The sequence below is a fragment of the Acinonyx jubatus genome, chromosome B1 (assembly GCF_027475565.1).
Source record: "Acinonyx jubatus isolate Ajub_Pintada_27869175 chromosome B1, VMU_Ajub_asm_v1.0, whole genome shotgun sequence".
Taxonomy (NCBI): domain Eukaryota; kingdom Metazoa; phylum Chordata; class Mammalia; order Carnivora; family Felidae; genus Acinonyx; species Acinonyx jubatus.
In genome coordinates this window covers 157,178,663-157,194,224 of record NC_069382.1, presented here as the reverse complement: position 1 = coordinate 157,194,224, position 15,562 = coordinate 157,178,663, and the positions used below count along the sequence as shown (strand labels likewise).

The following is a 15,562-nucleotide window of genomic DNA, read 5'->3' as shown; positions in this document are numbered from 1 at the left end:
GATTCAAGCCTTTAAAATTACTGGGTTACTTTAACTTTTTACCAGTTTCTTTTTCTATTCTCAGCACATAAATGCACATCATGCTTATGAGTCTCAGATCTCATCAATGGCAAAAGCCATGTCTAGATTAGAAGAAGAGCTGAGACACCAAGAAGATGCAAAAGCAGCAGCGTTGAATGATTTGTCGTCTCTTAGAGAACTTTGCATTAAGCTGGATTCAGGCAAAGATCTTATGACCCAACAACTGAATTCCAAAAACCTGGAGTTTGAGAGGGTAAGGACTTAAAAGACTTCATTGTAGCACATTATTTTATTGAGCCTTACTCTCATTGTTTTATTTTATCAAGCACTTTTGATAAAGTTTGTTTCCCTTTAAGGAGTTACTTTTGACTACAGGATTTTGAAAACTAGATTCTTTGCCAGGATTTTTCTAGCAAGCCTAGTGATGAAATTAGGTGCTTTCTGTTTTGGAATAGATGGATATTTAGGAAAATAGGAGTGTTGTTATTATACAATAGGAACATATCCCAGTATATTCTTTCTCTGTCTGAAGGTAAGATTTAAATGAAGGACTGAGCAGTTCATTATTTCCTAAATAGAGTAGTCTTTCTGATAAAATCTCAAGGCATTTAAATCTTACTTAATTTTCAAAGTCTAGTTACCTGGAACTTCCCATTCTCAAACTGAGCATTACTTTAAACATCCCAGTGCATGTTTTCAAATACAGATGTTTTCAGTTTTCATTCATTTAATAGTATCTTTATTTTCAGCTACTGAGAAGCTCCAGTGCTGGCTTGACTGTTTGGTCAGAGTACACATAATAGATCAGAAGGGCTTCCTTTCTGGTAGGATGGCCACAATTTAGGATTTTATGTTAATGACCCTCTCTTGGCAAGGAAGTATGAGTGAAACTCATAGGAATAGGTCTTATACCAAATAAGCAAAAATTATTTTGAAAATAAGATGACTTCTTACACTTAAAGAAATGGTTCAAAATCTTTAACTGGTACCCAAAATAAAGCAACTGATAAGTGTATATAGCTCTACAAATAATTTTTTAGAGTGAGTCTCAAATTGTACTGAAGTAATCTTACTTTGTTTTCCCTATAGGTTGTGGTGGAATTAGAAAATGTAAAATCAGAAGCAGACCTGTTCAAAAAACAACTGGCAAGTGAGAGACATACAATTAAAAGCCTTGAATCATTGTTGGCTACAAATAGAGATAAAGAATTTCATTCTCATTTAACCTCCCACGAGAAGGATACAGAAATTCAGCTACTTAAAGAGAAGTTAACCCTTTCAGAAAGCAAATTGTAAGTGGCATAAATCAACCTGTTTAAAGAAAATCGCTTGTCAAAAATAATTTTTGGCGAGAGAAGCGGATGGGAGTGTGTACGGTGGTACAAAACCAAAATATTTTACTTATGTTGTGGCTGCTTTTAGGAATTTGGGGGTTTAGTTTAAGGAGATACATTGTGTTTGGAGATACAGATTTGTGTATCTTCACCACAGAGATGGTACCCATGGAAGTGAATGAGTGAACTTTAGAAAAATGCCTGTAGTTGAGTTGTGAACAAACAGGAGTCAGCAAAGGGGAGAGCATTTCAGGATGGGGAAAGCCATCTGTGTCTTTTACTGTGTGGACTAGAAAAAGACAAAATGGCATGTAGTTTGACTCACATAAGTTTAGTGATTAATTACCTTTTAGGAGATTGATGATAGTGTCTATTAGACGGGCAGATTTGGACATATTTGATGGAAGAGGGGAGAAAATCTGGAGTAGATAGTACAAGTAGAATAGTTAACTTTTAAAAGAAGTTAATAATATTTGTCTTTCTGAGGCAAGAGTCCAGAAAGAGCCAATGAAGATACTTTACATCTTGATGTTATAATTCATGTCTTATTCAAATTTGTATTTCCAGCATTGCTACAGTGCCTAGCACATACTGGAAGTTTAGTTTAACTGTTTGTTAAATAAATAAGATGAATGAATGAATGAATGAATGAAAGAAAACTTAGTGATAGAAGCTCCTGAAGTTGAGAAAAGTAGTGTTAAAAAGACTTGTTCTTTTCTTGTCCTAATTATCACCTCCATTTGTATTTATTACTAGCAAAAACAAAACTCCATAGCACTAGACTCTACAAAACAACATATTTGTTACTTATTTATTTATTTATTTTTAAATTTTATTTTTAAGAACTAGTCTAGGCCGGGAAAACACCATGCTTCGGGCTAAAGTGACACAGTTACAAACCGATCATGATTCTATGAAAAGGCAGATTTCAACTGAAAGATATGAACGGTAAGAAAAAGATTTGAGCATTGGACAGTGTTTTTATTTATTCCCTGTCCCAAAAAAGATTTAATAGGACTTAAAAATAGCCAACTTTCTTTCAGTGTTCATACAAAAATAAACTTCTTCTGGGGCGCCTGGGTGGCTCAGTCGGTTAGGCAGCCGACTTCGGCTCAGGTCATGATCTTGTGGTCCGTGAGTTCTAGCCCTGCGTCGGGCTCTGTGCTGACAGCTCAGAGCCTGGAGCCTGCTTCATATTCTGTGAATAGCCTGCTTCATATCTCCCTCTCTCTGACCCTCCCCTGTTCATGCTCTGTCTCTCCCTGTCTCAAAAATAAATAAACGTTAAAAAAAAAAAAATTAAAAAAATAAATAAATAAACTTCTTCTGATATTTCTTCCTAAAAAGTCAAAAGTGTTGTGGGAGATAATATCCTTACAGTAAATAAAGTAGCAAATATTGTCTACATGTTTTCTATAGCATTTCTCAGGGCAAAATCAGGGCATTATTTGAAAGAATACAATAGGGAATCAACAGGCGAGTAAGGATGCTACAAGACCCCAAACTGGAGTTGCTGGGTGGCTCAGTCGGTTAAGTATCGGACTCCGGCTGAGGTTGTGATCTCGCAGTTTGTGGGTTCGAGCCCCGCATCAGGCTCTGCACTGACAGCTCAGAGCCTGGAGCCTGCTTCAGATTCTGTGTCTCCCTCTCTCTCTGTCCCTCCCCTGCTCGTGCGCGCTCTCTCTCTCTCTCTCAAGTAAATAAACTTTGAAAAAAAATTTAAAAATGGGGCGCCTGGGTGGCTCAGTCTGTTAAGCGTCCGACTTCAGCCCGGGTGCATGATCTCACGGTCTGTGAGTTCAAGCCCCACGTCAGGCTCTGTGCTGACAGCTCAGAGCCTGGAGCCTGCTTCTGATTCTGTGTCTCCCTCTCTTTCTGCCCCTCCCCTACTCATGCTCTGTCTCTCTCTGTCTCAGAAATAAATAAACATTAAAAAAATAAAAATTAAAAAAAAAGCACAATGTGGTCCAATAGGAGACTCCAAATACAGATCGTCACAAAAGTGATGATCAAAAGAGCAATTGATAAGTATGTGCCAGATACCATATACATATCTGATTAATGCTACTAATAATCTATTATTATGCATATATTACAGGAACCTGAAGTCACACAAATAATAAATGGCAGAGCCAAAACTAAAATCAAAATATATCTTATACACCTGAAACTAACAAAGCATTTTATGTTAACTAAATGTGAATTAAAAAGATAAAGTTTTGAAATAAAGACAGATCTGTTTAATTTTAAACCCCATGCTCTTATATACAGTATATTCCCTCCCGCTTAGTAGTTTTCTAATTTTCATACTCACTTTTATTTCAGTTCATTTGCTTTGTATATTGAAAACCTTAATCTCCAAGTGCCACAAACAGGGATGAAACTTGCTTTCACAGCTAAAATTGAAGTCTAATTTGCAAATCAATTGTCAAGCTACTTTTCTTTCATTACTCTTTCTTGCTGTATTAATACCATAGACATAAACATTCCTGAGATTTCGTACTCAGATAGTGGTCAAATTGCTGCTTATCGGGTCAGTTTTTTTATTTCTCTTATTTTCTATTTGCATCAAAACTTTTGAAAGATATGCCATTTGTAGTATAGACAAAATTTGCTAGGAAATCAATATTTATGATTTCAAAGAGAAAGGAAGCCTGAGAAATGAAGAAAAGCATCAATACATAAAATCAGTGTTACTAATTTCTCGTAATTGAGAAGATTTCGTTTCTCAGTGTGCTAAACTGTACATACATGATTTCTATTTCTTAATGATAACTTAAATTCTCTTCAGTCCAAGGGGGGTCCTACTGCCTAGGGCTATAAGACTCCCTTAATTCCTCTTTTTCCCTTGTTCCTGGTCCCCAAAGAAACGTAGGCCAACAGGACATCTCCTTTTCCTTATCATCCAACTAGGTTATGCATTCTTAAAGTGCCATTATCGCCACCCCAGGGAACAATATTGGTTCTTGGGGGTTGAGGGAGTGGCAAAAAAACTTTAGGTATTACAATGACTCATAACCTGCCAGAGGACCTCAGTACATAAATAACATATCTATATGTTAAAATTTCATTGGGAAGAGTGGATAATTTGGGGGGAGGGAATATCTTAAAAAGTTTCTTTAAGGGGGATCATAATGAAAAAATAGTTTGTGAAATACCCAACTAAGTAGAAATCTTGGATACTGAGGAATATAATGCAGAAAGTCTAGGCCAGAGACCCTGAATAGCCCACAAAAGAATTAGAAACACAGTCACCATGCTTTGTGGAGCTGACCCAGACACAGGGGAGGAGGGTGTAGTAGAGAAAAGGGTTATTTCACTTCTGACATTGGGAGTTTTTAGGAAGAAGGAACAAGCTAGATTTATGTTCAAGAAGAGGTGGGAAAGGAAGGGGCAGAGGTGGGAACCAACTTTGCAAATCTGTATTCAGAGGGGCTTTGAACAACCTCTTATAGTACATATTCCTTTAATTGAAATCTTTTACTCACTACTTAAAAATTATAAGGACATTGGATTTAAATTTAGTAGAAATACTCATTAGTTAATTGAGGAGAAATTACTTAATCAGTAAAAATCACAGCATCGTATATTTTGTATACCACTTAATTGTATAATCCCTTCCTTGATCTTTACTGACAGAGAAAGAGCAATCCAAGAGATGCGTCGACATGGTCTTCCCACACCACCCCTTAGTTCAACTCTGAGGTCTCCTTTACATTCTCCTGAACATATAAGCTGTTAATTATCATAAAGGTAAGTATGCAACACTAGGACAAGCAAAACTAATCTGTAATTATAAAAATTCAGAAAGTAGTTTTCAATGTGGAGGGAGGGGAGATTGCCTACAAAGGTGATCAGGGGAATTTTGTGAAGTAATGAAGGGTTCTGTGTCTTGGTGATGGCTGCACGGGTATATACAATTGTAAAAACTCATTGACCTGAACATTAACAGTCCACGCATTTTAATGTATGTAGACTATACCTCAATTAAAGAAGAAAAGGCATCCACAACAAAATATTAAATGACAGGATGAGGTATCACACAGTAACACTTGATGAAGTGCCAAATTCAACATACAAATAACAGGTGGTAAAAGTATAGACAGCAGTGTACAAATGGGAATGCACATGACACAGTAGACTCAATCTGACAGGAATGGCAGGTTGTCGGGGAATAATGAGGGAGAAAGGCATGGCAGGCAGGGTGGGACACAGAGGGTATATTGAATGTGAGGCTCAACTAGAGGTTGTAGTCTTATCTCTGTAAGTCAAGGGGAGCCGTTGAAGGTGCTTCTGTGTATAATATGGGTACAAGGGAGGGATTAAGATGGTGGATTAACTTCATAACTATATTTGGGCCATATTGGGGAAGATAGAAATGAGAGGCAGAGACCAGAAAGAGCTATGAGAGGAACAGTATATTCAGTTCAGGATCTGTGGAATAATGTTGAAAGCTAGGACAAATTTTAAAAACAAATGACATATATATAGAAAAGTGCCATATCCTAGCATACAGCTCAGTGAGTTTTCACAAACTGAATACACCTGTGAATAACCTACACCCAGATCAAGAAACAAAACACATCCCTCTTGGGCTCTCTCCTGCTTATAAGCCCTGCTCCAGAAGTAACTATTCTGCCTATTAAAAACATAGATTTCTTCTGCCTGTTTTTGGACACTTTTTAAACGAAATCTTACATTTCTGGCTTGTTTTCCTCCACAGTACATCTGTGAGATTCATTCATACTGGTGTGTGTTCTTGTAGGTTGTTCAGTCTTGTTGCTGCATAGTATTACATTGCATGAACTCCCCACAGTCCATTTACCCATTTTATTGTTGATGGGCATTTGGTAATTTCCAGTTTGGGCTATTGTAGAGTTACGATGAACATTCTATTCTAGTACCTGTGTGTTGGTGACCAGATGTGTGCATTTCTTTTGAGTATACACGTAGGAGTGAAGTTGTTGGGTCACTGGACATGCATATGTTCAAGCTTTAGTAGACAGAGCAAAGTGGTTGTAAAGAGGTAGGATACATTTAACAGAAGAAGGGTCAAAGGGATGTGCTGATTCATTGGAGATGGGAACGAATGGGAAAGAAGTCCTGCAGGACCAGGGCTTGAAAGGTAGGTTGACCGCAAAATGCAGGCTTGCTGACAGAAATAGTAAAGTCATTCTTTTTTAAAAATATGCATTTCTTTGCCTTATTTTAAGTAGAAGCATATAGAAGATAATTAAGCATTTCCTCAATGACTCAGAATTCTCATTGTGAACATTAATTATGTAGTGTGTTTTGACATACTGATCCGCCAGGTTTTATTGGTATTTGTAGGGCGTAGGTTTAAATGAGTCCTGATTGCTGTACTTTTCTTTTGTGTGTGTTTGTTTGACTAAAACATGCATTTTCCTCTTTCACTTTGAGGACTACTTCTCAGTGCTGGCTACAATCACTGTGTCCTCACAACTTTTAAGCTGCTGCATTAATTTGAATGTGATTAGATGGAGGTTCAGCTTCTCGTTATAAAGCCTTGTAACAGTTGTGACACATACATTTTCTCATACTGGATTCACAGCTGCATTTTAGACCAGAGATTGGTAAACTAAGGTCTGTGGGCCAAATCCACTCCACTGCCTATTTTTGTAAATCTAGCATAGCCACACCTGTTTGTTTACACATTGTCTAAGACTGCTTTCCTACAGAGGTGGAATTGAGTAGTTGTGACAGAGACCCCGTGGCCCACAAATCTAAAATATTTACTACCTGGCTTTTCACACTATGTAGCCTCTGGAAAACTCTGCTGTGTACCTGTGAGAGAATAAGAGTGAAAAAAACAAATAATTCTTTGGTTTTATGAAAATAGGCTTTACCTTATAGATGCTCAAAAAAGGTCTTGGAGACTCCAGAGATACCCATATTATACTTTCAGAACCACTGATTTAGAACATGCTGGATTTAGCAATCTCTAAAGCTGTGATTATTTAGAAAACTTTCTGTTTTGTTTGTTTTAAACAATTTTTTAAAAATAATCTCTATGTCCAACATGCAGCTCAAACTCACAACCCTGAGATCAACAGTCACATGCTCCACCAAGTGAGCCAGCCAGACCCCCCAAATTAGAACACTTTTTAATTGTGATAAAATATATGTAACATGAACTTTGCTATCTTAACTGTTTTTAAAGTGCGCAACTCAGTGGCATTAAATTCATAATGTTGTACAACCAAAACCACTATTTCCAAACTTTTTTCATCACTCCAGACAGAAACTCTATATCCTTTAGGCCATAATTCTTCAGTCCCCTGTCTACCTCCCCAGGCCCTGAAAGTCTCTAATCTACTTTTCTGTCTCTTGCCCATTCTAGCTTTTCATATAAGTGAAATCATACTGTATTTGTCCTTTTGTGTCAGGCTCGTTTTACTTAGCATAATGTTTTCAGGACTCATGTTGAAACAATTTGTTTCTTTTTTTATGCTTGAATAATACTCCTTTGTGTGTTTATGCCACATTTTGTTTGTCCACTCATCAGTTGATGGACACCTGGGTCGTTTTCACCTTCTAGCTATTGTGAATAATGCTGCTATGAACATTGATGTTCAAGTACCTGTTTTCAAATCTTCTGGGAGTAACTAAGAGTAGAGTTTCTGGGTCATATAGTAATTCTGTGTTTAACTAGTACATCCTCAGCGAGAAAACATAAAATATAAAAATATAAAGAAGGACACCAAAATTACTTTAAAAAGAAATTTTTTTTTAACCTTTATTCATCTTTGAGAGAGAGAGAGAGAGAGAGAGCGTGAGTGGGGGAGGAACAGAGAGAGAGGGAGACACAGAATCTGAAACAGGCTCCATCCAGGCTCTGAGCTGTCAGCACAGAGCCCAACGCAGGACCCGAACTCACTGACTGCAAGATCATGACCTGAGCCAAAGTCAGACGCTTAACCGACTGAGCCACCCAGGTGCGCCCCCAAATCAGTTTTTTAAACGTTTTTTTTTATTGTGGTAAAATATACATAACATCAAATTTATCATTCTAACCATTTTTAAGTCCACATTTCTCTGACAATTAGTACATTCACATTATTGTGAAAAAATAATGTCCTTCATCCATCTCCAGAACTTTTTTATCTTCCTCAACTGAAACTCTACCCATGAAATAAACATTAACTCCCAGTCTCCCCTCCCCACAGCTCCTGGCAACTGCCATTACAATTTCTGTCTCTGTGAATTTGACTACTCTGTTTAACTCATATAATTGGAACTATACAGTGTTTGTCCTTGTGACTTACAGTGCTTTCAGGGTTCATCCATATTGGAGCATGTGTCAGAATTTCTTTCTTTTTTGGTGCTAAACAATATTCCACTGTATGACTATACCATTTATGAGTTGGTAGATACTTGGGTTCCTCCTATCTCTTGGCTGTTGTGAAAATGTATGTTCAAGTCAAAATCACTTTTAATCCTATAACCCAGAGAAAATATCAGTTAGCATTTTGGTATATACTTCCTTCTTGTTTGATTTGTAATAAATATACACACACATTCATAGACATACATATATAATTGTAATACAGATCATACTCAAAATAATTTTTTATCCTAACTTATATTTTGTTTTGTTCTGTTCTTTGGGGTTTTTCCCCTTAATAAATTGTTGAGAGCATCTAATCATTAAAAGTATTTTCAAAATGACATTTTATTCTTTTTATTTTTCTTTTCTTTTTTTTTTTTCCTTTCTCCTTTCCTTTCTCCTTTTCTTTCCTTCTGCCAGGAGATAGTATTTACATTTGGAATTTTACAAGAGATGATTTATTTTTTGTTTTATTTTTTAAGTAATCACTATGCCCAATGTGGGGCTTGAAACCAGGACCCCGAGATCAAGAATCACATGCTCCACTAAATGGATCCAGCCACGTGCTCCTCAAAAATGCCATTTTAAAATAGTTATCAGGTGCCTGGGTGGCTCAGTCGGTTGAGCGTCCAACTTTGGCTCAGGTCATGATCTCACAGTTCATGGGTTTGACCCCGCATGGGACTCTGGGCTGACAGCTCAGAGCCTGGAGCCTGCTTGAGATTCTGTGTCTCCTCTGTCTCTGCCTTTCCCCAGCTTGTGCTGTCTCTCTCTGTCTCAAAAATAAACATTAAAATTTTTTTTTATTTAAATAAATAAAATAGTTATCAGTTCATCACATGTTTCCATTGTGGAATTTTTCATATTTTAGTGTGTGTGTGTGTGTGTGTGTGTGTGTGTGTGTGTGTGTTTTAATTGGGGTGGTGATTAGACAGCACATAAGGTAAAAAATATTTGTCCATAATATGCTGTTTTAAGACTCAGACACAATTTACAGTACTTGTACATTAACTTAGACATATTATTCCTCATTTTGAGTAATTTTTCTCAGTTAACATCCTGTGTTACCCCTTTCTTTTCACTCTGTATCATTCATTTAGTCCTCATATACTTTGATGTGCTTGGGTGGTCTGAGGGGAATATATTTTGAAGTATAGAGCTGTTAACTATAACTTGATTATGGGCAAAGGCTTTATTAGAGATTATAATTTTGGTTAAAACTGAAAACAGTCTCTTAGTTTTTTGTGAATTTACCAAGTAATTTTTGTTTATCGTTTTTCTCTTAACTCCCCTTTCCTGTCCCCCCTTTTTCAGAATGGTGGCTTTCAATGAGTTACCTCTGTGGATTTTTTAAAGGACAGAACAGTAATGAAATATTTGAAGTACTTGTTCTTGAAAATCATGAACATTGACACAAATTCTACCTCTGTCAACTTTTATTTAAATCAGTGAATATTTATATAAAAATTTTGGTTTAAAAGAGCCATATCTATGTGTATATTTTTATATATATGACAGAACAAAATATGTATTAATAGTGCTAACTAATGTTATATCTATACTTATATTATTCCTCACTTAAATTGCTCCACAAAGTGTGTGTTTATACTGTGAATTAATATAATGTATTGTTCACATTATGCTTTAATAATCTTTTTCATAATGAGCCATGATATGTGTATATAAATATTCTTACAATACTTATTTTCAAAGTGTTTTCAGTTTTCATACCTGTGTTTATAACCCATATCTTTAATACATTCATATAGGATTATCAATCTTGATGCTGTGCTGTCACGCTTTTTCTTCTAAATGTAAAATTAATTGTTCACCAATTTGCTATCTATCATCAAGGGTAATATATTCAGGTCTATTTTCACAATAGCAGAGGTCTTGATAAAATAATAATTACCGTATATCATTTGTAACTTGAAGAACTGTGATGGGAAAGATACATTTATATATTATATGCAATATTTTATTATTTTGGTTATCACATGGACTCTTCACTTAATACAAATTCTATCAAAATCAAACTAAAAGCCACATTCAGAATTTTGTAAAACCATAGAACAGAAATTTGGGACACTTTTTCAGTAAATAAAATTCCTCCCTGTATTAAGAAAAAAATTCAGACCATAAAAGTATATGGGGTAAATATAGTAAAAGATTTTGTTAAAATGCCAGTATACATTCAATAATACCAGTTTTTGTTTCTAAACTTGTATGTTGTAATTTATTAGTCTTACAGAATAGTATGTAAACACTGAACTGTGGCATGTAAATAGAAAACAACTTTTTACAATTAATTTTCAAGGTTGTAGTTTTAAGGAATTTAGATATATCTAAATATGTATATATATACACACATTAATAAAAGAACAGAAGTACAAAATAGAATGTCAGATTCAAAAACTAATCGTGTTTGAACCATACACATTTGGAGAAAATCCTTTCCTTGGTAGGTTTCATTATGATTGAAAAAGAAGAACTTAAGAACGAACATAAGAAAGTGGAAGACCAGTTGGTTATGATACAGTTTGTTTCCTATTGTGGTTTTAATACAATGGTATTTGTGTATGTGTGTTTGTGTGTACCTGGGGGTGGCATTGCTCTTTTCTAAAACTAATATGCCTTATATATCTGGGATATGGTATATGCCATTTGCAATAATTCACTGTGTATTTGGGTGTGATGTGGTTTATTTTTCTACCATATTTGTAATTTTATGTATTCCATCTCCTTTGTGTGAATTCATATAGCAAAATACAAGAGAAATGGGACTAATTTGCAATGTCATATGGAAAATCTTTTAATAAATATATATAAATAAAATAAAAAATATTCCCACCTTTTCCCCCAAAGCAATAGCAAGGCCTATTTTATTAGATATTTTATTTTTAATGTTTTTCATAATTTAAAAATGTGTAGCTTGCCATAATTATTTTCTTAACCATGTTACTACAATTTTCCTAAATTAGTTTTATCTTAAAATACTGAATGTTCTCACCATTTGTAGATGTTTTTAATTTGTTTAAAAAATTTTTAAATTATGCTTGACATAGATTTTCCATTAAACTTTCCAGTCAATTTATTTTCTCTTACAAATAGTTTTTTCTTAAATTTTAGCAATAATCTTTAAAATTAACAATTCAAACTTTATCATGGTAGGATTTGGGTAAATCCTTGTACTTAATGTGTGAGATACTTTTTTTTTAATGGTTTTGATTTATTTCTAGTTCAAGAAATGAAGTCAAAGTTTCTGTTTGAAATCCATGTACAAAATGATTGAACAGGCTTGTGTATGTGTTTACATTTTTCTTTCATATGCTCTGTGTTGAGAACCTTAACTACATTGACTATGCCACCTGCCACATCACCTTATTACAACTTACCACACATCTGATCTCCCCCTCTCCCCAATTCTTAGAAGATTTACTTTTATTCTATCATCAGTCTTTTTAATTTCACTATCTTGGAACAGTGGTTATTGACCAGGCCTGCATTGGTGTTACCTGGACAGTTTTAATGAAAAACTGATTTCTGAACCCTGTACTTGTCCAAATAAATCAGAATCTCTGGGAATTAGGTGTGGGCATTTTAATTTTTAATTTTAAGTTCTCTACATGATTCTAATGTGTAGCGGATTTTTTTTTTAATTTTTTTTAACGTTTATTTATTTTTGAGACAGAGAGAGACAGAGCATGAATGGGGGAGGGTCAGAGAGAGGGAGACACAGAATCTGAACCAGGCTCCAGGCTCCGAGCTGTCAGCGCAGAGCCCGACGCGGGGCTCGAACTCACGGACCGTGAGATCATGACCTGAGCCGAAGCCGGCCGCTCAACCGACTGAGCCACCCAGGTGCCCCTGTGTAGCGGATTTAAAGTGCTAATTTAGAAACTGATCCACCAAACTGACCTACTAATGGGACTCAACCTATAGCTTGAAAACACTGCTGTAGATCTTATCATTACCTCCAAAAACCTCAGCTTCTAGCATGCTACTCACACCTCTTTCTAGGTCACTCAGTCATGCCTAACCAATCCTTTGACTCAACTAGGATCTCCAGACAATTGATTCTCTCCCCTATTTTTTGTCTATAAGTCCCTCACTTTCCTCTATCTTGCATAAGCTTCATTTTCTTTGCATATACATTAATTCTCTTGTCCCTGTAAACTGAAAACTCAAATCTTGTTTGTATCCAACTACTTCAACTATGCTGCATCTGTACCTAAGCAGCTGAACAGGGATAGAGAAAAAACCAGCCATGCTGGTTCCAATTTCACTTGAAATTTATGACCCTGAAAATCAAGGGCCCACAGCATTGTGTGAGGATCCTATACATTTTCCTGGTCAATTTACACTTAACCTCTCCCCAACAAGCATTTCACACCTCTTTATTCAGACCTTCAATCCCTCTCTTTCTTGCTCTCAGGTTGTTTCTTCTTTCACTGAGAAAATGGAAACACTAGGGAAACTTTCTCACCCTTCAAATCTATTAACAATACATCTGTATCCGTAGAACTTCCTTCCCTCTTATAACATGAACCATCTCTACCGTCTAACTATTTTATCTAGTTATAATCAGTATTCATTCTTTCTACTAGTCAAAAGATTCTATAATTAACACCACATTCCTGAGTCATTTTTGCTCACTTGGCTTGTTCCCACCTGCATGCAAACCTCCCATGCATGAGAGAAAGAACGTGAGCAGGGGAGGGGCAGAAGGAGGAGAGAGAATCAAGCACACTCCACATCCAACACGGAGCCTGAAGTGGGGCTCAACACAGGGCTCTATCTCATGACCGTGAGATCATGACCTGCACCGAAATCCAGAGTCAGATGCTTAACTGACTGAGTCACCTAGGCATCCCTTTAATTTCCCATTTTTAAACCCTGCCAGACCTGACCATTCCATTTTTTTTACACCCTGTAGAACAAAAAATCCTTAACAAGTGTTAATCTATACTCACTTCATCACCACCTTTCCTTCTTGAACAATCCCAATGATGCTTTATTCACATTACTCCAAACCATTTTTTGTCAAGGTACCAACTTCCATGTGTTCTTTATTTCCTTTTTCACATTTAATATTTCTTGTTAGTGCTTTTTGTTATATTTTGTTCTTAATTGATACTGCTGCTATCTTCCTTTGAGGAAGGATTTGATACAGACATAGCTTTAAACTAAGTGCATTTGAAGATGAGATTAAGGACTTCTTCCGGAAGGCATCAGAAAAAGAGATTGAATGTGTAAAAGAAAAGCATTATGGAGGGTATGTGTAGGAATGCCAAGATCCAGGTAATACTGAGCCTCACAAGAGAGAAATATTAGGAGTGCAAAAAATATTTTAAGGAATAATGGAGATAAATGTCACCAAATCAAAGGATACAGTCTGAGGTCTTTATTAAAAGGGCTCAGAAAGGGGAGCCTAGGTGGCTCTGTCAGTTAAGCGTCCAACTTAAGCGCCCAGGTCATAATCTCCTGGTTCGTGAGTTCAAGCCCCACGTCTGGCTCTGTACTGACAGCTCAGAGCCTGGAGCCTGCTTCAGATTCTCTGTCTCCCCTTCTCTCTCTGCTCTTCTCCTACTCATGCTTACTCTCTCGCTCACTTGCTCTCTCAAAAATAAACATTAAAAAAATAAGTGGGCTCAGAAAAAGCCAAGTAGAAAGGAAGCGGAAAACCCACATCTAGACACAATATTAAAGACAAGGGAAGAGGGGCACCTGGCTGGCTCAGTTGGTAGAGCATGCGACTCTTGATCTCAGGTTTGTGAGTTTAAGCCTCACATTAGGTGTAGAGACTACTTAAAATCTTTTGCAGTGCCTGGGTGGCTCAGTCATTTAAGTGTCCAACTCTTGATTTCAGCTCAGGTCATGATTTCATGATTCATGGGCGCAAGCCCCAAGCTGGGTTCCATGCTGACAGCACAGAGCCTGTTTGGGATTCTCTCTCTCTCTCTCTCTCTCTCTCTCTCTCCCTGCCCCTCCCATGCTTACACACACACTCTCTCTCAAAAATAAACTTAAAAAAATAATAAAATCTTTTGAGGCACCTGAGTAGCTCAATCAATTGTGTCTGTCTTGAATTGGTCTCAGTTCATGATCCCAGAGTCATGGGATCAAGCCCTGCATCGAGCTCCATGCTGAGCATGGAGCTTGCTTAAGATTCTCTCTCTCTGTCCCAGTCCCCCACTCTCTCTCTCTCTCTCTCTCTCTCTCTGTCTCTCAAGTTAAAAAAAATTTTTTAATAAAGACAAGGAAACAAATTTTAAAAGGCTCAGAGAGAAACAGGTCACCTGAAAAGGAACAAGGATCAAAAATTTACATCTCTTATGGACTGAATGTGCCCCCCCGCCCCGCTGACACCAAATTCCTATGTGAAAACCCTACTCCCCAATGTAATGATGTTAGGAGGTAGGGTCTTTGGGAGGTAATTAAGTCATGAGGGTGAAGCCCTAGTGAATGGGATTAGTGCCCTTGTTAAAACTAACCTCACAGAGCTCTCTAACCCTCTCTGACGTGTGAGGACACAACAAGAAGTTGGTAGTGTACAACCCCAAAGAACCCAACTGTGTTGGCACCTTCATCTTGAACATCCAGCCTCCAGAACTGTGAGGAGTAAATTTCAATTTTTTTATAAGCTACCCAGTCTGTGGCATATTGCAATAGCAATCCAAACAGACTAAGACAGCATCAAATTTCTCAATAGCTACACTAGAGCCAAGCATCACATATTATTTTTAGAATTCTGAAAGAAAATAATTTTGAAACTTTTAACTAGCTGTTGAAACACTTTTGGAGGAAGGAATCAATTAGAGAAGTAAGTATAGGAGATACTGCAAGAGATTTGTGAATT

The 15,562-nt window shown here is 36.6% G+C and overlaps 1 protein-coding gene across 6 annotated transcripts in view; it reads left to right on the top strand.

Annotated features, from left to right (window-relative positions):
- Positions 1 to 11,811, top strand: part of CEP135 (centrosomal protein 135) — a 69,094-nt gene extending 57,283 nt beyond the window's left edge. For 5 of the 6 annotated variants that reach the window (XM_027057159.2, XM_027057149.2, XM_053217340.1 and 2 more), the window contains 5 exons: positions 65 to 274; positions 1,111 to 1,313; positions 2,199 to 2,303; positions 4,995 to 5,108; positions 10,018 to 11,811. In XM_027057159.2, the coding sequence (XP_026912960.1) occupies positions 65 to 274; positions 1,111 to 1,313; positions 2,199 to 2,303; positions 4,995 to 5,097 (621 nt within the window). In that variant the 3' untranslated portion in view covers positions 5,098 to 5,108; positions 10,018 to 11,811. Of the gene's footprint in view, positions 1 to 64; positions 275 to 1,110; positions 1,314 to 2,198; positions 2,304 to 4,994; positions 5,109 to 9,185 lie in introns of all 6 variants that reach the window. The other variant, XM_027057155.2, reaches the window with a different exon arrangement.
- The last annotated feature ends 3,751 nt before the right edge of the window (positions 11,812 to 15,562 follow it).